At 33.2% G+C, this 27,942-nt stretch overlaps 1 protein-coding gene and 1 long non-coding RNA gene across 3 annotated transcripts; one reads left to right on the forward strand and one right to left on the reverse strand.

Moving 5' to 3' along the window:
• Positions 1-1,489: 1,489 nt before the first annotated feature.
• Positions 1,490-27,931, reverse strand: LOC129944609 (zinc transporter foi). Of its 2 annotated transcripts, none has more exons than XM_056054153.1 (7): positions 27,543-27,931; positions 8,154-8,758; positions 7,786-8,098; positions 7,552-7,721; positions 6,819-7,500; positions 3,213-3,481; positions 1,490-3,144 (listed from the first exon to the last, which is right to left on the reverse strand). In XM_056054153.1, the coding sequence occupies exons 2-7, from the start codon at positions 8,610-8,612 to the stop codon at positions 2,977-2,979; spliced, it is 2,061 nt and encodes a 686-aa protein (XP_055910128.1). In that variant the 5' UTR covers positions 8,613-8,758; positions 27,543-27,931; the 3' UTR covers positions 1,490-2,976. The 2 variants fall into 2 exon arrangements, with proteins under 2 accessions (XP_055910128.1, XP_055910129.1); XM_056054154.1 differs by lacking the exon at positions 27,543-27,931 and adding an exon at positions 15,121-15,238.
• On the forward strand, positions 21,340-26,900 carry LOC129944610 (uncharacterized). Its single transcript, XR_008781467.1, has 2 exons — positions 21,340-21,823; positions 26,244-26,900. It is a non-coding gene; the product is annotated as an uncharacterized LOC129944610 (long non-coding RNA).
• Positions 27,932-27,942: the final 11 nt, after the last annotated feature.

Here is a 27,942-nt window from a genome sequence, read left to right on the forward strand (position 1 = left end):
TTTATAAATTATTAAAATCACCCCAAAAAATGTTATTTTACAATAATTTTAGAACTCGAAATCAAAATATTTGTCTGCTTTTTATAAAGAGCTGAAAATTATTTTTATTTGTTTTCAAGTTATTTCCATTTAGCTATCCAAATGGTTCAATGACATTTCTAAGAAACCACATATTCCAGGATAGCCTATCAAACATGAGATTGGGCAGGTTCAGGCAACATAAGGGACTTCATTTGCAGTCAACTTCATTCTTTGAACGTAAATTTTGACCAAAGCAAATAGTTAGTTTTTCAAGTTGCATGAATTTCAAATACGCAAACCTTTACTTTAAGTTCATAGTACAAAAAGTACCAAATAAATTATTGTCTAAGCTACAAGTCCATCACGATTTGTATTTTATATTGTAAAGAAATATTCCTTATTTCTTTTCCAAATTGTCAAGGAAATCTTTTACACAAAAATATTAAATGAAGTTAAATAAATCATAGAGTAATAAAGTTCAGCTTTCAGTTTAATGAAAAGACGTGATCAACTGTCATTTTGATAGAAATAGACTTGACTTAAAAGGTAGGAAGATTTTTCTTGCCTAACTTTCCAGTCAACTTTCCATTAAAGTTGCCTTAATTGGAAGGTAATTTTTTGGCAGCTGGCCAATCAGATACTAGAAACTTGCCTAACTTTCAAGTCCCTTATATCGTTTGAACCTGCCCATTAAACGCAGACATTTAGGTACAACTGTTTGAAATTTTTGGTAGATAAATCTACTAATATCATAATTTAACAAAACATGTTTTTGAATCACAAAATAAATAACGAAATCAAAATTTAAGATACTCCTAGCTTGCATGAGAATTTAAATGAAAATTGATTAGATGAAACATAAACCAAGTGTTTTTTAAACAAAAGGATGAAATTATTATTTCCAATGCCAAAAGAAAAACAATTTTTTGTTTGTAAACAAAACATTCACACTTTCCATTCAGCTCACGAACTGAGTTGTAATCTGTTACAAATTTAATAACAATTATTTGAAAGCATTCGCCTTATATTTTTATAATTTAAAAAATCTAAACGATGCTTAAATCAAATTATATCGAAATAAAAGCGAATACCTTAAAGTTCCATAACATCACAACTGTATATGCTTGATTCCTATAAACATGTACCTTCTTGATATGAATATGATTGATGTTTAGTCTAATTACTCCATATGTGTCTGAAAATAAAGTTTAGGCCCTTATTTATGAATAGCGAATCGAACGTTCGACTTAAAGTGAACATTTATGGAATTACTTATTTCACGAGTTCCATTTCACTTTAAAAACCAAATCTTTAAAAAAAAGAAATGTTGCTCTATTTAAACGTTGATGATTTGTATCTTACTTTCACCACATATTGGATATTTAAAACTTTCGCTTTGAGACGAATATTTGATTCGCTATTCTTAATAAGGGCCTTAATTTTAACTGTAAACTAATTCAAACATACCTGCCATTTACATAAGTCCATTTATTTACTTTTTTTTAAAGGTTTTTTATAAAATTCTTATTTATAATTTTCTAAGAGACTGACTGGCTATGCATAAAATAAAACTTTTATTTTAGATAATCACATTTCTTAGTTAATACATACATTATACATAGTTTATAGACAATAGTTATTAAATTAAGAAAATACTTGTTCTTTTAAAAAGTACAAATTGTATCTAGTTTAACTAGTGAGGGAGGACCTACGTTTATTATATTATTACTTTGTTTTGTTTTTCTTTTTTTCTTCAAAAATTACATCAAGATTATTTTATTTTATAATTTAATATTCGTTTTGGTTATAATTTATTTTCATGGAAGAGAGTTTTGCTGAATATCTAAAAAACTAATTTGTGAAGAAATTAATAAATCTATTGCTGAAAATCATTATAAAATAAAAACACATCTAATTAAAAAAAAATACATCTTTATTTCATCCAAAAGTTTCTAGATCACTAAATAAATCTACTTAAAAGTGAAAAATAAAAATTCTTTCAAAACACATTGAAAAAAGCTGCCTGTTAAAATAACAATTAAATTAAGAAAATTACACTTTCTTTCTTGAGAAAAAGAAATTAACAATAATTATTTGTACAATTAAGCAGTATATTTTATTTAGGATCTATACGAACAGTGCTCTGACGACATGTTTACAAGATTATGGAAACAAGTGATATACAAACACGATTGATTTAACTTAACTAAATAAATTTACCGAATTATTATTCTTCGAAAGCATTTCCTTTGTTTTTGATTTATTTAAACTTTTTTGACACCAAAAAGATTTAAATTTCCATTTTTTAAATTCAAATAATTCGAAAATCAAACTTGTGTCGCAAAAGAATAGTTAACATAGTTTCTAAGAGCACTGGACGTATATTTCCTCATTTAGTAACTTTGAGAATAAACACTAGATAAAAATGCAATATTACAGAAATATTAAACTTAAATAAAAACAAATGTTAATGTAAAATTTATAATGTTGAGAATTTTTTAAGTATACATTCCTTCAATGAATTGCCATCAGTACGTGCAGATATTTGTTACAATTGAAAAATCGTTAAGTACTTTTCAGTAAGTTTGGTTTCAATGCTGAGTACTCTCATAAAATGGTTAGGAATTATATACGGTTATTTTTTGGGATTGATAGGCAGTATACATTATTCCTTACTTAACAAAAAATGACATCATATAATTTATAAAAAAGAGAGTATGTTTTTTTTTGTTTTGCTTTTTACAGATAAATATTCATGTAGCGAAAATATAAACTTATAACTAAGTTATTTGTGTTTATTTTTTTTTTATGGTGAGTTTTACTTTCATTTTATTTTCTTATATTCTATAGTATTAAGTTAAGTAAACAATACAAATGCATACACAAGCATTCAGTATTCATCTGTGGCATTTATGTTGACTGTGCATTTCTCTCATGTATAATTGATTTTTGTTTTCAATGACTATGCCCGCCGCTCCACTCACCGGGACTAGGTGAAAAAATTGTCATAAGACGACTTTCGTTCACTGCAATTAGAAGCATCAAAAGAACTCCTGTCGACATTCCAAATATTTGCAAAGCAAATTGTTCCAACGATTTATGAGCTGCTGATAGTTCTGGCATCTGATAAAATAAAATATACGTATGTTGTAAATTATTTGAAAATTGAGTATTTTAAAACATTTTCTTACCATATCTACCAATGCGATGTAAATGAAAAGGCCAGCGGCGGCAGCGAACATCCACTGAGCAGCTTCTTGTGACTGACCAAACAATATTCCGAATATCATACCAATGAAACTAAGTATGCCCGTAAGAAGATTATAATAGACGGCGGATTTGACTGACATTCCAGCTTTTATCAATATGGCAAAGTCTCCTAGTTCGTGAGGCAACTCATGACAGAATACTGCCAAGGAAGTTGAACAACCTCCGGCGATGTTATCAGCAAATGCCGCACCTGTTAAAAGATTTCAAAGGGGTTATCATTTATTGATTATAAAAACATATTTTCTAAAATAATCGCAATAAAACATTATTATTAAATTGAAGTGAATATCGCAAACATATTCTGACGCAAAATTATCAGGTCCAAAAAAAAAAGTGATGGCTAGTGGGAATAAAATTAGTCTCCAAATTTTTGCCGTCGACAAAATATGAAATACCTGTAATATTCTACTTTTCTTTGTATTCTCAAATCTAACAGCGTTTTTAAATTGTTCACGTTTATTATTTTCGAATATGGGAAAAATTTATGAGACTTATAAAGTACCTAACCTAGAAAGAGCGCATCCAATTGTATTCTTATTTGGATTATTTTAAACTATCTTAAAAGCGTACCTAATTTAATTCTAAATGTTGTAGGAGATGAGATGATTTTCAAAAGTTTTCTAGATCTGGTCTATATACCTCAGTGATGGAGAAAAGTAAAGGTAGTTTTCATTCCCGAGGTGGGAATTCATTCATTCTCAAAACTCTGGAACGATTGATTGATATCCATGTACGTAATAGCAGTGATAAGAGACTATCGATATCTCTGCATGCTTACTGCAAAGGAAAATCGGTAGAAACAGCCTTGCACATTCTGGTAAGAACGATGCAATACTCCCTAGAGCAAAAGGAATATACTGTGGTGGCCTTCCTGGATATTGAGGATCCTTTCAACAACGTTGACACATCCGTTATCACTTCTGCTATGACGACCCTTAACGTCGAATACTCAATTTGTGAGTTGATTAATCTAATGCTAAAAAGCAGGATCATCAACTCTAAGATGGGGGATTTTTGTACAAAAAGGTCATAGAGGCACTCCGCAAGGTGGTGTTCTGTCCCCTCTCCTGTGGAACATAGTGGTTAACGAATTACTAAAATCCCATGAAAGGGAAGGCTACAGAGTGGTTGCGTATGTCGATGACGTTGCTATCGTCGTCACAGGAGGACATCCTAATACACTGAGAGACCTCTTCTAAAACGCACTATGCTCACTAGATGGGCTGATCACTGCGGACTTAGTATAAATCCTCAAAAAACAGACCTCGTCCTTTTTACACGGAAATACAAGACCCCAGTAATTGTAACTCCTTCAATTAAAGGTGTACCACTAGTTTTTACCAATGAAGCCAAATGTCTTGGTCTGATATTTTACAAAAAATTAAGTTGTAAATCTAATATTCAGGAAAGAGTTAAAAAAACTGCAGCAGCTCTTTTCCTTTGCAAGAAAGTTATAGGAAGCAGATGGGGTTTTCAACCTCGCATAACCTATTGGCTATACACATCGGTCATACGACCAATACTTATGTACGGGGTTGCAGTATGGTGGACGGCACTGCAGAAAGTCACTTACTACGACAAACTCAGCAGAGTCCAACGCACTGCATGTCTCTGCATAAGCGGGGCATTGAGAACCACACCCTCAGCAGCATTAGACTAGACTCTCTCCTCCATCTGACACCCACATCTTCAGCAAACAAGTAGCAGCGAGTACAGCTATAAGACTCAACGCCTTATCTCAATGGACCAACAACAATGTGGGGCACTCCATCATCTTGAACCTCTTTGGTTCTATACCAAAGTACATAGACTACCCTATTCCAAAACCCCAATTTGGAAAAAAAAATTCCAGGTATCCATTCCATCCAGAGATGAAAAGGAAGACAAAAAACTCCTGGATAACAAAAGCATTCACTTTTATACATATGGATCCAAGACAAATGAGGGAGTTGGTAGCGGTGTGTACTCAGAAAAGCTTAATCTAAGCATCTCATTCCGTCTCCCTAATCATTGTAGCGTCTTCGAAGCGGAAATTTTAGCGATCAAAGAGATTCTCTCCTGGCTAAGAGAAAACGTGATATCAACTTCTGATATCTGCTATTAAATCTCTTGACGGTGTCTCAACCAAATCTCAAACCCCCCTCGATTGTCGATCGTCTCTTATGAAGATGGCGTAGCAATTTAACATTCATCCCTGTTGGGTTCCAGGCCACAGAGACATCACAGGAAATTGTAGAGCCGATGAACTCGTTAAAAATGGAACCGTTATACCTATTTTACCTCAAAGGGAGAAGACAGGTATACCGATAGCTACATGTAAACTTCTGCTAAAAGAAACAGCTTTTGCGATAACAAACTCTAGGTGGCACAATTTACCAACATGCGCAGCTACAAAACTCATATGGCCTTCACTGGACCTAAAGCGCTCTAAGGACTTGTTATCTTAAAGCAGACTTCATATTAGCTTCCTAATAGGTGTCCTTACGGGACACTGTCTTATAGACAGACACGCAATACGACTTGGTGTAGCCTCAAATGACTTCTGCAGGAGCTGTATGGACGAGGAGGAAGAGGAAATAATCTCTCACCTTCTCTGCACTTGCCCTGCTCTATCACTAAGACGCAAACTTCATCTGGGAGACTACTCTTTTGATAATCCCAGTGAACTAGCTAAAAAGGATATCAAATATCTTCTTCACTTTATAAAAAGCTCAAAATGATTCGACTAGTAAGAATTAATTCTCTAGATTCATATGGAATCACAATGGGCCTTTTCTTTTGGCCTAAGTGTGTGGATTCTGAATCCGCAGCCACTTTAACCTAACGTAAGGATACCACAAAGAGAAACTCACGAAAATTGTTTCTAATATGATGTTTTAAGTAAATTATGCCTGTTACAAAGTGGGGTATCCAATGACACCAATAATTTCTCCCTTAACATAATGGTCGCTCGTTCAGACGATGAGCTACAAAAAAATTTTCAAGCTATACAAGCCTCTTTTTTCAAATAGTCGGACTTGCTTTAACTACCACAACCACTGGGTTGTGTTTAAAATTAAATTTGTAGAAGTCATTTAATAAATAGTTTTTTCAGCCTTGAAAATAGTCATAAGCAAAACAATCGACATCAAATGGTCGATAACACGACCGCAAATCAATTTAATATTACTTTGATAATAGAAATGACAACAAAATCCTAATAAATTATAATGATTTATGAATACTTAATTCACTTAATTTATTTCAACTAAATGTTATCTTGACGTTTTCTTTAAAGTAGTTAAATCTAGCTCTTTTATTTTTATCAACTAAGTTCCCCTAAGCCTGCAACTAGTTTCTTCGTTGGCCAATATATTTTTATCATTTTGTTTACTTTATTTTTTCTAAAGTTGTGCAATTTTGTTTATCAAACTTTTGAATTTTTACAGTTACATTGTGATAAAAACAAACACACAAAAATTTACTGACACACACCTACAAAATATTTAAAAGAAATCTTTTGTGATAACATAATTTGTTTAACTTACCAATCGCCATTCCATCGGTAAAGTTATGTAGTCCATCGCCCATTATGATCATCCAAGCAACAGCACTTAACGATTCTGGGGGTGAATGAACGTGACCATGTTTATGCGAGTGGCCGTGATGTGATGACTCATGTTCTCTGAGTATCACAGTAACTGTGTCGTTTCGCACTAAAGGCTTATCTTTTCCACAACTTCCACCGGTTGTTCCATCTGCAAGCGATGTGTCGTCTAGATTCGTTGATATTGTGTTACTATCCGGTATTCGGTGGTTCAAATCGGAAATGGGTGTGTAATTTTGCGACAAGAGACTCTGAGCAGTTTCGTTAGCATCACCATTATCCCTAGTGCTGTTGTTTTTGTCAGCAGCCAAGTCATTGCCTTCAGGATTGGGTAAATGTAGCCAAACATCATTTTTTGTATCCATTGCAATCTCATCATAGCAATAGGGATAGGAACTGTATTTTGATTTACAGAGTTTGTCACCGGCAACAGAATTATTAATTGACGACTCCGGATCACGAACAACCTTTGCACGTGAGGTTTGTTTGTCTTTTTTGGCGTTGCCTTTTCGCCACTCTGATATCATTGTTAATCCGTGCTCGGTTATGTAGAAGAAAATGATGCCACCCATGCAGGTAAGTCCCTTGTACACCATATTCGACTCAGATTGACCTGCAACAGACTATAAATGCGATTAAACCTAAGTAATGTTTTCAGTGTTTTTTTTTCTTACGTGTGGCAATAAATGCAGAAGGGCATCACCCGTCATTGTACCAACGGCTAAAGACACAAGGTACTGGATAATGTGTTTGTAGTACCTTGAGTCCATAAATGGGATTATCGCAACCCCAATTAGACCTAGAAGTCCACACGCCAACACCGACAGAAAAGCGTACATCCACACTGTATATGAGGAATAAATGACCTTTAATAAAATTTCATTGAACTTTTGTTATGGTTTACTTACCATAGAACAATTCTTTTTCTTGAGACTCCACTGTGTGGAAGGAATTTTCAGCAAATAGCAGTGAACTATTTAAACAGCCTGTCCTTTCTAGTGTTAAATTCGATGCAAGTTGGTAAAGCAGCACTGGGCATAAATTGATTAAATCATCGGAGTCTAAAAATAGTGACTCCTTTTCATTGGACGGTGGTGCAGGTGGTTCTTTGCAGAGAGCTTTAGATGACGGATCACTTAAACACTTGTGTCCCGATTTTGTATTATGATCCTCCTCGTGATGGTGTTTTATACTATCCAAAAGTTGATGGCTTGATGCACACTACAAGACAAGAATTTTAACTCTATTCGTGACATATTGAAAAAAGTAAACTTACGGTTCCATTTGAAGCTTTTTCTTCTAGCATCTTGTATAGACCAAGATTTTTTAACATATTCTCGAATTGATTCATATTGATTGTGCCATCTTCCTGACCATATTCTTGAAAAATTCGCTTCATAAAATCCTCGGTAATTTCAGGTTTGTGTTGAGTCTCCATTGCGTTGGTATTATGATGTCCCGCATGGCGTTTATTTCTTGATTCCGTTTTGGTTGCAATGCCTTTTCTTCGACGTCTCGCCTTATCGTAACCATCATCAGTCAAATGATTTTCATTCTGCTGAAAATCAAAATTCCCATAGCTGCTGCTGCTACTTCTACTATTGACATCACTTCCATGGAAGACTTTTGAATTTAATCGGAGATTGGATGATAGCGTTTCAATGTGTTCCTCGCAAGGTAAGTGCTCTGCGCATAGCAGACACACAACACAAACAGCCATAATATGACGAGCCATTACTACGTCTTCTCACACCGTCGTCGTCCGCGTCGTTTGCGTTAAGTTTCAACATACAAATTTGATTCAACCGAACTTTATTTGTTGCTATATGAATGTCTGCCAATTTGTTTAGCGTGACATGTGTGCCATCTATAAAAAAAGATCTGAACAAGAAAAATCGAATTCAATAAAAATTGATGAATTGATCATTTTAATAATTTGTATCAATTGGTTTTATATGATTGTTCTGATTTGTAACCAAAAAAAAGAAGAAAAAAACTCGTTATGCAACCATATTTTTAATGAACTATTTTGTAAAGGAGTATAATTTATTTGAAATCAATATTTTTAATGATTATGGCGGGCGTATGCAAGGGAAGGCGGATTTCAACTTGTTTGGCGTGCGAAACTGCACACAAGTAGCAAGTGACCAAGCTGAATAAAGAAGCTTGTTGATTTAAGCCCACATACCAAATAAAAGCGTAATTTTTTAATTAAGTAAATACGGCTATGGCCAAAGTAATAGGAACATTTCTAACTTTTGAGTTTAACTGTTTTTTTTTGTTCACTTTAATATTTCTATGTACTAAAGGTGAATATGTTCTCAATAAGGAATTTTATTAGACAAACGATATTTATCTGGTGAAAATAATAAAAACACTTGAAGAGAATTCTCATGCAAAAGTTGGGTAAAAAGTCAAATTTATGGTAGGATTGTAATAGGGACCAATTTTCAAGTTATTTCTAAGTTTTTGTAGGTAAAGTCATACTCTGCACTTAAAACAACTTGAAGTCATTTTAATAATGGAAACATATACATAGTTTTGAAAGTTTGTTACTTAATGTAATACAAATGACTTTTGAGCTAGATGAACTTTTGACACTGTAGTATTCTGCTGGAGACTAACCTTAACGCACAATCTACATTGAAGGTGCAGACGTACGAATCGGACTCGTATTAATTCAAAATTAATTTATATAAAATAGATTAAAAATGTTTATTGGTCTTCCACTGTGAGAAGCATTTAACTCTAAGCTCGAAAAACTAATGTTCTAACTTGGAAGTAGCAGCATAATACTGATCGGTCACTTCTGCTGGGTAACTGTGTGTCCAGTTTATTTTATCGATGTAATCATTTGGATTAAAGTCGTAAATGTTGATGGTTTGCAGGAAAACTACCCCATTTGCACTCTAATGTTAAAGAAGCTCTCCTTTCAGAGGAAAGCAACTATGTTTTTGAGTGGTATTCTCAATAACTCAACATGAATTTGCTTGAGAACCATTTCATTGAAAGCAAAACAACTACGCCTTCTAACAGACTAAATTAAGAGGACTGTAACTGAACTATACTCAACTCCTCAAGAAAGATGCAATAGCAATACCAAGTCGGTACTTTAAAAAATACAATAATGAATCAATAAATTAAAATATGGATTTTTAAACTAAAAATTAAAATACATATATTTTCTTTCGTTAGTACGTCTCCTTTTTACGGCACCCAGACTGAACCAATTTTAACAAACAAAGTGTCAAAAGAAGGAGAATTGTATGCAGACTATCAAATTGTATTTATATTGAATATAAATTTATAATTTGTAATTTATTGTATAATTTTTAACAAACACTCATCCCAAAATTTCATAGAAATTTCAAAACATGGCAATTATTTATTTTTAACTAGAAATTAAAAAAGGATCTACTCACGTACTCAAAGGCAAGAAAAACTAAGATCAACTACAGAAAGTTTGAGGCATATAATATGTGTACATATATGTACAGTTGTGGACAAAAATTTAGTACATTTGAAGAAGATAACAAATATCGTTATTTTACTTGTATAAGTTTTGTTCTAAGCAACTTTTAATTTTATGTAGTCATTGACAACCATATTAAAACCTTAAAACCGTTACTCATTATATAATATATTTGTTTGCGTTTTGAGAAAACTGAATTATATTAAATTGAAACTATTTTCAGCTGGACACAAATTTAGCACATTTTAGTCCTAATACATTTTTTAATATGCATGTTTAGTTGAAGAAAAGTGCACTTTTCGAGGTAATCCGGGATTTGCTAATACCAACTTATTAAATAAATAATAATGTACTTACATAAATAGTAGAGGCAAAAGGACAATGGTGCTCAGAAGATAAGCAAAAAATAATTTTGCAGATGAAAGGCAAGGGAAGGACAGTTTATGACATATCCAAGCTGTTGGAGTGCTCCAGAAAAAAATATTTACACCTTCGCTTCGGCATTTTGAAGAATTTGGAACAATTCAAAGAAGAAAACAAAGTAATTCATCGTTTGTCAGCCAAGCAACCGTTTCAGAGCTCCAGTGCCAACCGCAACCAACTGAAAGAAAATTATGATGTGAACATATCATCAAGGACAGTATCACGCCGATTAAATGAAAACAATTTACGTAGTTTTGTTGCCCAGCGAAAGTTACTCGTTTCTAAAAAAAACTTGAAAGCCATATTAGAATTTGCAAAAAACAAATTTGAACAAACCAATAAGTCTTTGGAAAAACGTGCTTTGAAGCAATGAATCCAAAGTCTGTCGGTTTGGTTCAGATGATAAAAAGTATGTATGGCGTCTACAGAATATGCAACACAATCCTCGACATACTGTTAAGACGGTTAAACATGGGAATGTTATGGTCATTTTCCTGGCACGGTTTTGGTCCTATAGTAAAAAATTACCCAAAAATGGGACAACATGTGTACAAAAGTATCCTGGTACACCATATGATTGCATTTTCAGAAGAAAATTTACCACTTCTATGGAGATTTATGCATAATAATGACCCTAAGCACACATCACAACTGATGTGGAATTGCCTAGAGGTCAATAAAATTAACTTTCTAAAGTGGATAACACAATCACCCAAATTTAACCCGATGATGTGGAACATCAAATTGAAAAAAGAAAGCCGAAAAATGTCCAAAGAATTATGGAAGTTCATTCAAGATGTATGGTGTGTCATTCCAATACAACGATGTGTGAGCCTGGTTGGAAGTATGCCTAGAAAAATCAGTGCAGTCATAAAAAACAAAGGATTCCCTACCAAATATAGAATCCTCCATAATTTTAAGTTGCATATATTAAAAGTTATCCATCTAAAACTTCAAGTGTGCTTAACAAATTTCCAGGTAAAATGAGTTGTTTTAACAAATTTTTTAATTCCTTTTTACAGGTATAACTTGTACAATGTTCTTTTAGTTAAAAACATATATCCCACGATATTACAGATAAATAAAATAAAGTGCGGCAAAAATTTTTAAATACAAGATTTTTTATTTCATTAAATAAGTGTGCTAAATTCCTGTCCACCACTGTATGTTGGTATTTCATTTTAAAATTCCAAATAAATATAGTTTCGAGAGTTCGTGCATGGGTACGATATATAAATTGAATTAAAGTAAGAATTTTCCAACTAAATATAAAATAAATAATCTATCAACGAGACTAAAATTAATTGACATTTTTGTCGAAACTTATTGTTTTCTAATGATTCAATAAATTGGAAATATTTTTTTGACAAAGCTTTTGTGAAGCCTGCAAAAATCTTGACATAAAATGTTACTTTAAATAAAACATACAAAATGAAACATTAACATTATTTTTACCACTAAAACTAAAGGCTGTTGTCAAAAAAGGACATAAAATACCGACGTCGTGGTCAAAACGTCACCATCGACAGACGTAACTTTAAGGTAGTCAAGGACTTCGTGTACCTACCGCTGTAAACGCAGAAAACAACACCAGCGCTATATCGAACGCAGAATAACTCTTGCTTACCGCTGTTTCTTTGGACTAAGAACGCAATTAAGTGGCAAAGCCCTCTCTCGAGGGACCAAAGTGTTGCTATATAAGACCTTTATCATCCCTGCTATACGGTGCAGAAGCATGGACTATGAAAGCGGATGAAAGCAATTTGGTTCGCATCGAAAGAAAAGTTTTTCGTGTGAAGAAGAAGATGGAATGACGAGCTGTACAGCGACGTAGACTTAGCCAGAATGGTAAAAGTCCAAAGACTAAGATAGCTGGGTCACGTAGAGCGCATGGAAACCAATGCTCCGGCCCGGAAATTCTTCGAACCCACACCTAACCCAAACCTAAGAAAAAATATGTGTTCATTATATCGAGATTTGTATTGTTCACTATTTAGAGTAGTACATGTAAAATGTTGAGTGTTTACTATACTGGAAAGTTCACTCTTCCAATATTCACTATATCGAGCGTCTACTGTATTTAATTTTGAAATTCGAAACCAAATATGGTTGCGAGAGAGAGGTATGATATTTTAATTGAATTGAAGTAAGCTTTTTTAACTAAATATCAAATAAATAATCTATCAACCGATCAAATGGATTGACATTTTTGTCGAAATTTATTGTATTCTAAAGATTAAATAAATTGTTAAAATTTTGTGAACAGCAGTTTATGAAACCTGCAACAAATAGGCTTTAAAATCTTGACATTAAATTATACTTTAAAAAATATTAAACAAGATATTTACCAATAAAACTTAATGGGCAAAACTTACTAAATTTGTTGTTGCCTTACATAAGTTCAAAAGACATAATTAAAAAATTTGAGTTTTATTCCTATTATTTTGGCCAAAGCTGTAACTGTTCACATGCGAAACAAAAAAATTCTTCATCTCAAATAAAAAAAGAGTAATATTCAGAATCATTTCTAAAATCTACTTTTTTTATAAGCAATTTATTTCAACTTAGAGTTGCCCTTAACTTTATATTTCTTTCGACACAAATCTACTTTGATTTGAAGGCAACGAACTTGGCTAGCTATTGAAGTGTGGGTGCTTCAATTGATATTATTTCGGATTCAAGTTATACAAACAAAATAAAGAGTTTATGAACCTCATTCAAAAAGCTATTAATGACACATTACTATCTTTTTGTTTTAATTTGCTCAAAAACATACACAACCAATTTTAGAATTGAATTTCAACATTTTACAGTCATGTTATGTAATACTTTTTCGCGCCTTAAATACACAGCACTTAATCAAACAAATGTTAATACAATCTTGGAGCAATCTTCAAGTTACTTAGGTGCTTTTAAACTCCCACAGTATCTTGAATTCAGAATAAATTGATTTAAAAATACACTAAGCTAGTGTAATATTTGTAAACATCGCACTATTGAGAGAGTTCAAGTTCAATTTTAAATGCAGGTTGGTTAATAATTACTTTTTTAATTTATACAAAGCAAAATAAATTAAATTTGAATGTTTATTTAACAATTTCAAATCTGTACCAAATAAATATAGGAGAGTACGTAGTATGTAGCTATGACAATTGTAGCCCTAAGTCGTAGATAACTATTTTATTTTTATTTTTCCAACAAGTGTCACCTCACATTTTAAAAATAAATTTTTAGCACATACATACCTACCTTGCCTTCCACCTGTATTAATCACAATTTAATTTGTAAGCAATCTGTTATACTAATGCACGCATTCAATTTTAAATTAATCAATATGCAAATTTAATCAAACATTACATAGGCACATACCTATCTACTCGTAGATAAGTATGTAAAGCAATGTAATAAGTAAAACAATGTCAATGTTACAGACAGAACACGAAACAAAAACTGCCAATCGACAAAAATGGATAAAACCTTATACATACAGTATTAGTACTGGGTTAGCTGAGCTAATGCCAGCTACAAAATAACAACACCAGAGAAATTTATTGATAAAACTTTTAATAGGAAATTATGGTTGTGCCTCAACAAGGAGTACATTAACCAAGGACGAATTACGATGACGATGGCGACGACGACGACGACGAACAACCAGGATTAGAGCTATAGCACGAACTGATATCGATAAAATATTGCCTAGAGACTTCCTCAATCGCCAAAACTACTAACAGTCAAACAATAACACGCATTGCTGATTTATGGTCTATTGGTTTTTGTGTTGTTATTATACAACAACCAAAAATATAGTTATATTATAATTAACCCAAAGTGAAGCTTGAACGCGCAAAACATCAACACAATTACCAAATAAATTAATATAAATTGACCAATATTAAAGGATTTAATTAAATATTATGTAGATATAGATACACCATTAATGTGCACCTAGTTATGTTATTATTGTTGATTGAAATAATAAACTCAACTTAAATCATTGTCTCGTCACTGCTGCCTTCGCCGCGCCGCCGGCCGTCGATGATATCACGGTGGCGGTTATTGAAAGAGAACCTTTGTATCTGATGGCATTCCGAGAGGTTTGTTAGTTCTTTTAAATTCCAACATGGATCGAATTGCATAAGATAGACTATCTTTATACATACAGAGATTTCAATACTACAAATTTGTCTACCAAAGGAAATTTGAGTCTGTCTTTTTTGTTCTATTTTGTATATAAATTTATTTTAATTCTAACAGTAATGCGATAGGAAAGTTGATATAACTTATTATATATACAATTTTATAGTTTTTTTGTATTCTTGACTTAATTAAAAAAAAAAATACTCACATGGAAAGAGTATATGGAGGAGTCTCACTGACTTTGATAAAATAATGTTTGCGCTTGCTTACAAAAATTTAATTTGATTTTCAAACTAGCAGTTGAAGTGTTATCTGGGTGAAATGAAACAAATTACTGACATTTTTCCAAACAAAACCTTTGCCTTTATTTGATGAAGAATAGAATGGTGAGGAATTATTTCGTACACTTAATTATATATGCAATAAAATTGAATTTGCATTATTCAAGAAGCTACATACAAGGATATGTCATCTTTATTTACTGCCTACATACAACATCTCATTCGAACGTAACTATGTAGATTCGATTTATTTATAAACAAGAGACGATTAGAGAAGTCAATTATTTTAGCATCTAATTAAGATTTAAACCCATTTTTAGAAAAATCATATTTTAGTAAAAATGGCTAAAACTATTGGAAGATACATTTTTATGAAAAAATAAATCCACAAGACTCATGAAGATGTTGATTTGGGGAAGGTTTTTTTTTAGTTCCTAAGTTTTCGATAGAATCCGTGATAGGGCTACATTGAAGTACGAAGTAGGTATGTGATGTGAATATTATCTCCCTATCTTCTACACAAACGGCCAGAGGTCAGTCAAAACCACCGCTGTCAGCAGGTCGATGCATTAACAGCTTGTACACCTGAAAATTTCTTTAACATCTTTGAGAAGAACCAAAAGAGGTGACTTAGTAATGATATTAATCGTTTTGCGATGTTTTTGTCCAGTTAATAAAGGTTTACACCTAAAAAAAAATCCAACAGTTTTCAAACTTGGCACACTTACTAAGGAATGTCTGGTGATGACCCAAAAATAAAAGTCCCAAAGAATACGACATAAGCTCTAGTGGCATTTAAGAGAAACATGAAGATTTTTTCAGTTTTTCACTTTTATCTCGAAAAGAATTTGTCGTATTAAAACATTGTGTTCCCCAAAATTAAAGCTCATTAAATTTTACAAAAAAAAACTATTTTGTTTGTATCTGTTATAGTTTATAAAATAACTCTAGCGGCAGTGAAGAGAAACATACGATTTTTTCGGTTTTGCGGGTTTTTCTTAAAAACTATTTGTCGTATCAAAAAATAATCTTCTACAAAAGTAAAGCTTATTAAATTTCCTAAAGAAATATGATATTAATTTGTTGGTACTTGTTTTAGTTTGTAAAATAACTCTATAGGCATGTAAGGAAAACGTTTCTGGAAACTTTTATACTAGTGAAAAAAAAATAGATAAAGGAAGTGCATCGCAATAGGGCATAGCATTATATCAGTTGTGCGTCCCAGATCATTCATGTCTCCAATACTAAGCAGCCTTATTTATATACAGAAAGCTTGGTTCTAAGGAGTTGGTAAACCTTATATCAAGCTTACGGTTTTGTTGTTCATACTATGAAGCTCAGTTTTTGGAGACATCAGCTCTTTGCCACACGCGATTCCAGCGGTTTATTTAACCAATTTCTGTTTGATAATGTGGACTTTAATGTCAGAACGTTAGATGGACTAAATACAATACATTGTTTGGGCGGGTTAAGATGCATCTCTACATCTGCTAAGAAAAGAAACTGACACAAGAAGGCAAAAGCTGAAGAAACTACCTTGAGCTAGATCAACTGGAGTACTTCCTTATAAACATTTCAGAAAACAGATGGCTGTTTTTGAGAATGTGAATGCGTGTTCTGAAGATATGTTACAGCCAAAAACATATAACACTCTTTGGTTGGCATCAAAGTTTATTGGCATTTAAAGAGAGGCTTGTTTAGTGCAAAAACTAAAATCATTCCTCTTCCGTTCATAAACTCTCAAACGTCCGACTATAATACACTTTACATTACTGTATTGCACTATGCTGGCAGTTTGTTTTGCAAATTTGACCAAAAATGCCTGGTGGTAACATTTGACCAGCCTCTTTGTGTACAAAGTAAAGAAATCGTTGCCGCAGCTTCATCTGAGTCCCGTCTATCAAAATGCTTAGTAAGATTGGGTGGATTTCACCCAGTGGCCTGCAAGAGATAATAAGTACTATATACGCCCCGGTTTCTGTTGCCACGATACTGCAAGTTCGTGTTTTAATACTAATACCGACATCTTTAGCTAATGTAATAATGGAACAAGTCGACAACATGAATTAGAGGAAACCCAAAATTTCATTAAAAATTTTCTTGATGAGTCTCCTTCGTTATGAACACTAAAACAAAACCCTCATTTGATTCGATAGTCAGAAACTACAACAAATCTTAAGATGAATTTAAAAACTTTGTGGAAAAGGGTTACTTTACTATGAGAAAAACTGACCGATTTTGGACAGGGGCGTGGTCGGGCCAGACGATTGAACAAACTCTAATGCGTGGAATGAAGAGTATGGGTGGCTTGACAACAGGGCGTGGAATACTGATAGTGTACTTAGCAAATGGGTTTTAGGGCTGACTGCTACTCATGAAATTTTCTCATCACTCGAAGAATTCTCTGGAGTTCTTTTTTCTACTAGTCAGCAACATGAAGATTTTGGGGAGCCACGTAAAATTAGAGATAATACCGACATTGCAAAGCTTTTACATTGGTTCCAAAATCATCCTCCATTTCCAGTTACAAATAAAATCATGTCAATAGACGTTTGTTTCTCTTCACTGCCGCTAGAGTTATTTTATAAACTATAACAGATACGAACAAACAAAATTATGAAAGTTTGTTTTATAAAATTTAATGAGCTTTAATTTTGTAGAACACAATTTTTTGATACGACAATTAGTTTGCGAGATAAACGTGAATAAATGAAACAAACACCATGTTTCTCTTAACTGCCGCTGGAGCTCATGTTGGATTCTTTGGGACTTTTATTTTCGAAGCAGGACAGTTCACCTCCGCCGGTTTACCTCTGCCAGTTTACCACCGCCGGTTTACCTCTGCCAGTTTACCACCGCCGGTTTACCTCTGCCAGTTTACCTCTAGACAGTTTACCACCGCCGGTTTACCTCTGGACGGTTTACCTCCAGAGCAGGTAAGGTAGTTTATTATTTATTATTATTATTATTTATTATACCTTCTAATAGAAAACTTTTGACATTTAGTTTCGTGTTGTTTTTAATTTTCTTTCATTCTTTATGAAAAGAGTTATGACACTTCCACAGTGCAATTTTTCAAAGCAAAATATGATATTTAAGCAAGTTTTTGTATTTTTTTTTTGTTTTGTTTGAATATATAACAGAATTCAATCATTTTCAGGACAAAAATGTTATTAGGAAATGCAGCGTATCTTCTAAAAAAAGTTAGTTCCAAGCTTTTAATTTTGCAAAATAAAACAATTCGTTTGGGATTTTAAGAGTAAGTTTTTTGTAAATTGTTTCGATATTTAATATAATTTGATATTTTTTAGAACAAAACCTTTATAATGAAGTAATTCAAGTCCATTTTAAGGAATCCTTCCTTCAAGGAATCCGGAATGCTAAGCTTTGCTCAAAATAAGGCCGCTTTTTACAAGTAAGTTTTCTAAAAACGATATGATTCTCTAAATACAATACCTATTTCTATCGAAATAGTTCTTGATGTAATTTTTTTAAAGGTTCATGCTTATTTTCCTAGGGGATTATATGAATTTATTAATTTATCTTCTAACGTGTATACTTACTAGTTTGTCATAGAAGCTTGTTCAAAATGAGGGTGCGTTTTCCCTTCTAACCACTTTTGAATATAAGTCAATAAGACTAGTATCAGGAGACTCTTCTGGAGTAATACCTAGTGGCTACGACGACATTAGCTTTTCCAGACTTTTTGACTAAAACTTTGTATTGAAATCTTAACTTTTATTTTTTTCTTAATATTTGTATTAAGTAATGCAACAACACATTGCAGCTAAGAAATATTGCTCCATGATGATACTGCTGTGAAATAAAAGTGGTAGATGCAAAACATACATAATTTGTGTACCAAAAATTTCACAAAATGTCTTACTATTTGAAACACATCTACCCGTCATAATGAAAACTATTTTTTAGGTTGTTGCTGTACTACATGTTAAAAGATAACACGTAGCGCGCACATGCAACTTTGAGTTTCGAAACAGTGGTTTCTAAACTGAGCACTATAGACTTATATGAGAGTCCACGCACATGCAGAAACCATTCTGTAGCCCATTCGAGCAACTTTTTAGTTTGTGTTTTGCAGAAACTAGACGATCGCCTCAACCAATTATAGGTAACTGATGCGCGAACATTCAACTAAATCGTTGAATAATTTTCTGTAAGTGCAAGAGAGAGATAAATGTAGTCAAGGTTTTGCTTTCACCAAAAATTCTGAGAGAAGAGAACCACCTTACATCACAATTTCACTAGTTTTCTCTTTCATACATTGATCTCGAAAGTGTATAAGCTGTTTAAACCCATACAAAACGTCCCTACTATGATACAACGTAACTGCACCCACATTCAAGTAAATAGTTTCTTTGGTATGCACGTATTAGTGCATTTCAGTCGAATGATTCTTTAAAGTGTGACGGGGTTAGTAGGATACTTCCAGACGCGCAGAATAATATATCATAAGTTTGCCTTGAACAGTATATCTACTCTTTTCTTTCATAAGACAAAGAATAGGACAAATTTATAGTTACACAGTAATATATTTTGTTCATCTAGTCTCAATAGTACTTCTTCTCTGGGTTACCAATCAAAACAACCATTCAAAACTTCAACAACTTAATCAAACAAAGCTCAAATTTCTATTTCTTCAATAGACAAAACGACAAACTAACCATAAAGACATTCATGAGTAAGAGTATTTAAAAATAAATAAACTCACGGCCGAATGACACTATAAAATAAAACACGAGAAGGCAGAAATATCGGCCTTTGCATTAATTAAGAAGCACCCTGTGAGCAAAATAAGCCACATTTTAAACTACCTTACCTGCTCTGGAGGTAAACCGTCCAGAGGTAAACCGGCGGTGGTAAACTGTCCAGAGGTAAACTGGCAGAGGTAAACCGGCGAAGGTAAACTGGCAGAGGTAAACTGGCGGTGGTAAACTGGCAGAGGTAAACCGGCGGAGGTAAACAGTCATGTACCGTTTATTTTTGGGTCATCACCAGACATCCCTTAGTAAGTGTGCCAAGTTTCAAAACTGTTGGATTTTTTTTGAGGTGAAGGCAATTTTTTTCTTTCATTGACTGGACTATTTTGCGGAAACTGAGGCAGATGTTTCTAAGGTGCTTAATCTCCCGAAACAGTGACTTTGCTAGGCCGGACGCAGGCATTGTTTAAATCCGCTAGATCTTTTTTTATATGGTCATCATAAAAAAAATATACGTCAACGAACCTAAATAGATATATTGCAGCTCTCAAAACATCGATAACCAATTATATCAACGGAACTTCAATGGAAATGTTGAAGATAAGTACACATTTTTATCAAACCGATTATCAGTGGCAGAGGTTAAGGGGCGGCCTGGACGACATTTTAATTAATAACATTCTAGTTTAATAATCAAATCAATCTAAAATGGCATTGTTTGCATTTCGTTCTCCTTTTCTATTCGACTTTCTAGCGTTTATAGTTTTCAATTACGGCGCGTTTGAAATTAGGAAGTTAAATTTTACTCACCCTGTAGAAGTGTTTACAATTAAAGAATATTTTCGTGAATGTACTTGTAATTTGTTTAACAAAATTAATATCTTTTTAATAATAATAATAAATAATTAGTCTGAAGTTAACGAGCAATTATTTGAAATTGGTTACGGTCAATTATTCAAAATCATGTAAGCTATACACATTTATGTGTTTTATTAAATAAATATTTTTGAGTGGGACCTAAATTGACGAAGTTTTAAAGTTCTAGTAAACTCGAGAATGTACTTTTCATAGAACTTCTCAAGAGTTTCTGAATCTAACTTAAAAGAAATTTCTTGGAAACACATGGAATTCATATATTTTATGATGAATACTAGAGTACATGTTTTCAATATTGATTAAAAAGCAAGATCAGAAGTTCCTTGTCCCTGAAATCATTTTAGAAAAAACTGACATGTAAAATGCATCTATGATACGACTTATTCTTGTTTAATATTCAAGAAACGAACCGGAACTTTTGAGTCATCTCAAATAGCTTTGTAGCCAAGTTTTTAACTTAAATGAAGATGTAAAACCAACAGTTACTTTGATTGTGTACATAAGTATCGTTTGAAATTAATTTATAATTCATTTTCATTTCATTTAATTTATGAGTAAAAACATTCAATTTATTATTATTAATATGTTTACAATACAAAATAGTTATTTTATTCTTTACTTATAAATCAAATTTACAATAAGAATACTGAAATCCATTCTCTTCAAAATCACTTCGTTGAAATACCGATTTCTCAAATTCTGGAGCACTGGCAAAATGTTTCCCACCCTTCCAGCCATAGCTAATCGGATCCTTGGGAATAGTCACTTGAATATCAAAATAGTCCGGTGCTAACTTTTCGAGATCTTTTTGCAATCGTGGTAAGAATCCTGGAAAAAGACAGCTTCCACCAATTACGACGACATTTTTCAAAAGTGCTGAGTGTGAACATTTTGGGCAATCGTTAAGAGCATCCAATACAGTTTCAGGAATTCCCATTTGATTTATTCCCACGTCACATGGATTGAATAAAAGTTCAGGAATAACAAACCGTTCATTGCATATATTTATACTCTGTTGGCCGGTGGAATTCGTTGAGTGAGTATTGATGAAACCTCTTTTGAATGTTGTAAAATCAGGTAGAATATATTCTACTTTATTCTTGAAATTTGCCTCTACTGATTTCGATGCTGCAGCCATGTCTGCAACAAAGTTTTCAGCAACAAAACAAACGTCTTCTTTTATCTGGTTGACCACATAAGTTTCATCCATCATATTTAAATATCTATAAGAAACCAATTCTTTCAAGTAGTTGGTCAGAACTTTGCCACCGACGTCTATTCGTTTAATGGCATTTTTAACCCTCTTGCCCTTGATGTAGGGTACAACATGAGTGAAACTGTATCCAACATCGATAACAATACAATTTCCAGAACAATTTGAATCAAAAATATAATTGTAAGCAGCTAAATCAGATGTTGGTGCTCTTGCTATGCCACCGCAATCGAATTCTTCAAACAGTATTTCTGTCATAACTTCTTGAATGCTAAGAGGGTTAAATAGTGGCTCTGTTATTATCAATGTGTTGTTGGCTAACTTGATATTTGTACAATCCGAACTAAAGATATAATCCCATATTGTCTTTTGAGCATCCCAATTAACGAGTAAGCCTTTTTGAAAACAAAGCATGTAAAATAATCCGGACGTGTCTATGCAACTTTCAATTTGTCGACCTATGAAGGCCCTGCGTCTCTCAGATTTTACTTTCATAATACAATTGGGAATGATTGTTGGTTTGTTATCTGATGCTAGACCAACTTTGGCTGCATAGCCTCCATTATCTAAAACAATTAGCGGCATTCTTTTTGGTTCGTTGTTTGTTGTGCTTGTTCAACAACAAGTGATATCTGTTAAAAGATGAGACGAAGGTTATCCACAGGAAAAACAAATAAAGTTTTATCTTCACGTATCTCACTTCCAAAACTGACCGTAAAAAGAAATTACAACATGATAGCAATTTTTTTTTTTTTTTTTTTTGATTTCACTAAAGAATTGAACAAAGAAATTTTGAAAAGGTAAAAAGCGAACTCATCATGATTACATTTTTAATCTGGATAAATATTTGCCGTTGGTATCGATTTTTTTAAGAATTAAACACCAGTACCCCTTTTTGCAAAAATTGAACTACAGTGGCGACAAAATAAATAGCAAGGTTATGTTAAAAATTCTCTCTAGGGCTCTAACAGAAAGAGCAGTTATCAATGCCAATATTGTAAGAGATTTTTTGCTATGTACTTTCAATGTAAAGTAACGGTAAATTAATTATGTACAAATAATTTTATAAACAAAGCCAAATGGAAGTCAAATGGTAATAAAGTACAATCAAGCTAAGTCAATTCAAAAAGCAAACATACATATTCTTACTTTTGTGATAAAGTTCTAAATTTTGTATACATTTTTTGGAAGATTCTTCATTTTGAATTAATAGACGTATAGGTACTAAAGTGTCTGCAAGTAAAAATAGTTCACGTGAAAAAAAATTGTTTGGAGGAACTGTGAGAAAAAACCACAATCTCTCTCGTCGACTGCAGTTTGCAAAACAATATGTGCCACGCGAAATATACCATAAAGAGTGTTGCGGCGATGTTTTTCTTGGCATGGTGTGGGGCCACTTCTTCGTATAGTGGGTATTATGGGCCAGGTTAAATACAAGGAAATCTTAAGGGATACAATGCTACCGTATGCTGAGATGGATATGCCCTTGAAATGGATATTTCACCAGGTTAACGATCCTAAACATTCGACTAAGTCCGTAAAGCAATGGCTATCCGCCCAAAAAATCAGTGCTATGGAATGGTCAGCCCGTCGAATATTCCCTCCATCATAAAGAGTTCACTATGGTTGCTTTCCTTGACATCGAATGTGCCTTAAACAACCTGGACACATCTGCAATCACATCTTAACTAACATCTCTAAATGTAGAGTTCGCTTCGGGAGACGTTTCGTCAGTAGAGGGACACCGCAAGGTGGTGTTCTATCCCCTCTCCTCTGGAACCTAGTAGTGAATGAAATCCTAACTAGTCTGGATGCGGAGGGCTTCAGAGTGATAGCATATGCTGACGACGTTGCTATAGCAGGAAAGCATCTTAACACCCTAAAAGAACTCTTACAAAGCCTTGGACAGACTAATACTTTGGGCTGATCGGTGTGGACTGGGTGTTAACCCACACAAAACCGATTTGGTCTTATTTTCGAGGAGATACAAAATTCCATTGTCAACCCTCGCAATATTAAAGGAATCCAATTAAAATTCTCAGACGAGGCTAAATACTTGGGTCTTATTATAGATTTAAAAAAAAAACTAAATTGGAAACGGAACGTACAGGAAAGAGTCAAAATAGCTACTGTACCTCTCTTTTCTTGCAAAAAAGCTATTGGTAATAAATGGGGTTTACAACCCAGAATCACGCATTGGCTATACACATCGGTAATCAGACTGATTTTAATGTATGGTGTAGCAGTATGGTGGACTGCTTTAGAGAAAGGGATAAGCTAAATAAAGTTCAACGTTCAGCTTGCATATGTATAAGCGGATCGATTCGCACGACCCCATCTGCGGCACTGGACACCTTACTCTACCTAACACCTCTTGAAATATTTACCAAACAAATAGCTGCAAGCTCTGCTATTCGCCTCAAAGCTTCGTCGCAGTGGACTAACAACAACATTGGCCACTCCGTGATTCTTACGTATTTAGAATCAATTCCAAAGCACACAGACTACACCATCCCCCAACTGCAATTTGACAGAAATTTCTAGATTTCTATACCTCCCAGATCTTTTTAGCGATAAAGGAAGTCTTGTCCTGCCTTAAAGAAAACGTGATATCAACATCTGATATCCGTATTTTCTCAAATAGCCAGGCCGCTGTCAAATCTCTGGACTCTGTCTTTACAAACTCTATAACAGTCCATGACTGTCGATCATCTCTAAAGGAGATGGCACAGTTTAATATTCACCTTTGCTGGGTGCCGGGCCATAGAGACATTCCAGGTAAATGTAAGGTAGATAAACTCGCCAGGAACGGTACAGTGCAGCTCATGCTACCACGTTTGGCACATACTGGCATACCAATAGCTACTTGTAAACTGTTTCTAATGCAAGACGCTGTGAGGAGAGCAGGCACCAGATGGAATGCCACCACGTGTCAGGTCACAAAAAACATCTGGCCAACACTGGATTTAAAACGTTCAAGGGGCTTGCTATCTCTAAGCACATCGCATATAAGCTCGATAACAGGTGTCATTACCGGACACTGTCTAATAGGAAAGCACGCCACACGACTAGGCGTATTCTCAAATGACTTTTGCAGAAGCTGTATGGACGAGGAAGAGGAGGAAAAATTCTCCATATTCTCTGTACATGCCCTGCTCTGGCTCGAAAACACAATAATTACCTAGGAGAATTTTTCTTTAACGATCTAAATCATATCAGTATAATCAACCTCTCACATTTCGTAAGTGACTCAAACTGGTTCCATTAAGCTTAGGAGGAAGCCTCAAGATTCATGTCGTATCACAATGGGCCATTAAACTGGCCTAAATGTGTCCGTTTCCATCTTGGACAGCCACTATAACCGTACCTAACCTAATGGCCAGCCCAGTCCTTAAATCTCAATCCTATTGAGAACTTATGGAGTGACGTGGAAAAGGCGATAAATAGATCTGATATTTCAAATTTGGACAAACTTTGGCAGGAAGTTCAATGAGCTTGGTACTCAGTACCTGTTGAACGATGCCGGAGTCTTGTTTTATCTATGAACCATCGCCACGCCGGTGTGCTGCTGTGATTAAAAATAAGGGTTACCGAACCAAATACTAGCTATTTTATTTTAACTGTGTAGAAATGTTTGTTATTCTGTTTCGATATTTATGAAATGTGCTATTTATTTTGTCCTAGAAAATCTTGAACTGTATTAATGATTTTGTTATTATTTTTTTGTTCTGTATGAATTCAATACAATTTATTTTTAATAAATCAAATATATCTTTGTTTTTACTTTCTCATCAGCTAAACAATTGTTTGAAGTTAAGAAAGTGCAAAAAACTTTCTTTAAACACATCTTAGAGTACATGTGCTATCTATTTTGTCGCCACTGTATGTATAGTAAATATTTATAATCTCTAAGAGTGGAAAATTAAATCAAAAAACAAATAATAGACACTTTTAAAATTATAAAAGTAACTGACATTTTTAAGTGTGTATTTTTCTTTTTTAAACATTATCTCAGGATCAAATCTTATTTTGTTTTGAACTTTTGTGAGGCACTACCTACTAATTTAAGACCACCAGTGTAAAATTCAATATTTAGGTTTGGTATTTTAAGTATTTTTATGACAACTTAAAATTGCATATTCTTATACTTAATCAAGGTGCAAGACTTCTATCCATCTCAAAGCTCTTCTCTACCAATAATTTGAGCGCGAATTTTTATTTACCTTCTTTTTTTTAATTTCAGTATTCTTTGCAAACAAATAAAATTGCGTCATTATTTTGGTACGGATCATGAAGAAAAGGGAAAAGTCGTAAAGAAGAATGAATCTTTTAGATTAGAAAAGAAATATCTCTACAAAACGATTTCCCGCCAATAGTCATGCTGTACAAGAACAAGCATCTAGTCTGGTCATACTGAAAATAGTCCCAAAATATGTAACTGATATTTGTGGGACAGGTGGAAAAGAATAAAGCATAATACGCCTTAGAAACAAATGTGGAATGAAAAGATGTAGAGAATTGCCAAGATTTGTGTATCATTTTTGACAATGAAGTAAAAGGCAACATATATTTGCGTAAACAAAGACAGTCTTGAGTGTCTTTTTATATTTTGTAACCCTTGATGGGAAAATCATACGCAATATTGAAACCATTACCGTGTTAAAACCAGAGAGCATTAATTTTTCATCATCTTGTAGAAAATCAGTCTTATTCTAGTCTAGTATGATTCACAATTTCATTGCAAGAGATGGAGGGATTTCAAAATGATTTTATACGCAAGTTATTTGAAACCCCAATTGCGAAACAGTGTGGTGGTGACGTTGTAACTTTCAATTAAATTGCAAATATTCTTTTAAATTTATTTTCAGTTTGTAAATAGAAAAAAACACGTGACCAAATAGGTAAAATAATATTCAAGTTTTGAATCTACGAGCAACAAGAAAGAAATTTAAAAAAAAAAATGATCAATGAATTGTTAATTTATGATGGTAGACAACAATGAGTGATGATTTATTCAATTTCAAATGATATCAACAGCGAATAAACAAAAATACCATTAGGTGCACAACATACCGGCTTTTGCGAACCATTCGTTTCGATTTCTATGACCTCTTGTGAATGCAAGGCGAAAGTGTATAAACATCAATATCAAACGTATAAATGTTTTAGTTTTGATTAAACAAAAAATACAATATAATCTTACTTTTTGCAAAGATTTAAGGGCATGTCTAGCATGTGCTACCTTCATATGTATAATTATTGAAACCACACAAAAGTAATACAAAAAAACAACAAATTTTTAGTTAATTTAATACCGAATGTTTTTGGAGAATGCAGTTTTTCGCAACTTTCAACAAAATTTGTCAATAAAAAAGATTTTAAAAAAATAATAATCATTTTTGTGGAACGTACGATTCGAGCCGCTTTTTCACATTCTTCTTCCATTTATGGTCGGTTCATGGAAAAGCGATTGTAGTGTAAGATGTGCAAATAAAATCAAATAATTATTCTTTTCTACAACAAAATGCATAAAATAATTTACCTTTTATATCAATATCTCTACTTGAGAATGTGAATCGGTGAGATTAATTTTCTATCAAACGATTAGAATAGTTGAAAAATGAAAATTCAAAGCTCCTGCAGGACCACAAGCTATACAACACTAAACAGATAGATAGATATACACGCACTTCTTTTCATTCAATAGAAAGAAAAACTTTCCTTCGATTTTAGTTTTAATTTTTAACCCTGATGTAATCACTATATTGATTCAAGTACGAACAACTATGAATTCTATTTATAAAGTATTTCGATATAATTAGTTTTTGAAGCCAATTATATATTTTTTAATAATAATTTAAGTCTTTTTTTATAGTTTATGACCGAAAAAAAATTGTACAAGCAATTTAGCAGTCCGCAGCGCAAATCAAACCAGACTGACA

This window comes from Eupeodes corollae, chromosome 2 (genome assembly GCF_945859685.1).
Source record: "Eupeodes corollae chromosome 2, idEupCoro1.1, whole genome shotgun sequence".
Lineage (NCBI taxonomy): Eukaryota > Metazoa > Arthropoda > Insecta > Diptera > Syrphidae > Eupeodes > Eupeodes corollae.

Coding starts and splice junctions, on each gene's coding strand:
- LOC129944609 (XM_056054153.1), bottom strand. CDS start 8,612: ATGGCTCGTCATATTATGGCTGTTTGTGTTGTGTGTCTGCTATGCGCA. Junction 8,099..8,153: donor AAAAAGCTTCAAATGGAACC/GTAAGTTTACTT, acceptor CTTGTCTTGTAG/TGTGCATCAAGCCATCAACT. Junction 7,722..7,785: donor AGAAAAAGAATTGTTCTATG/GTAAGTAAACCA, acceptor CCTCATATACAG/TGTGGATGTACGCTTTTCTG.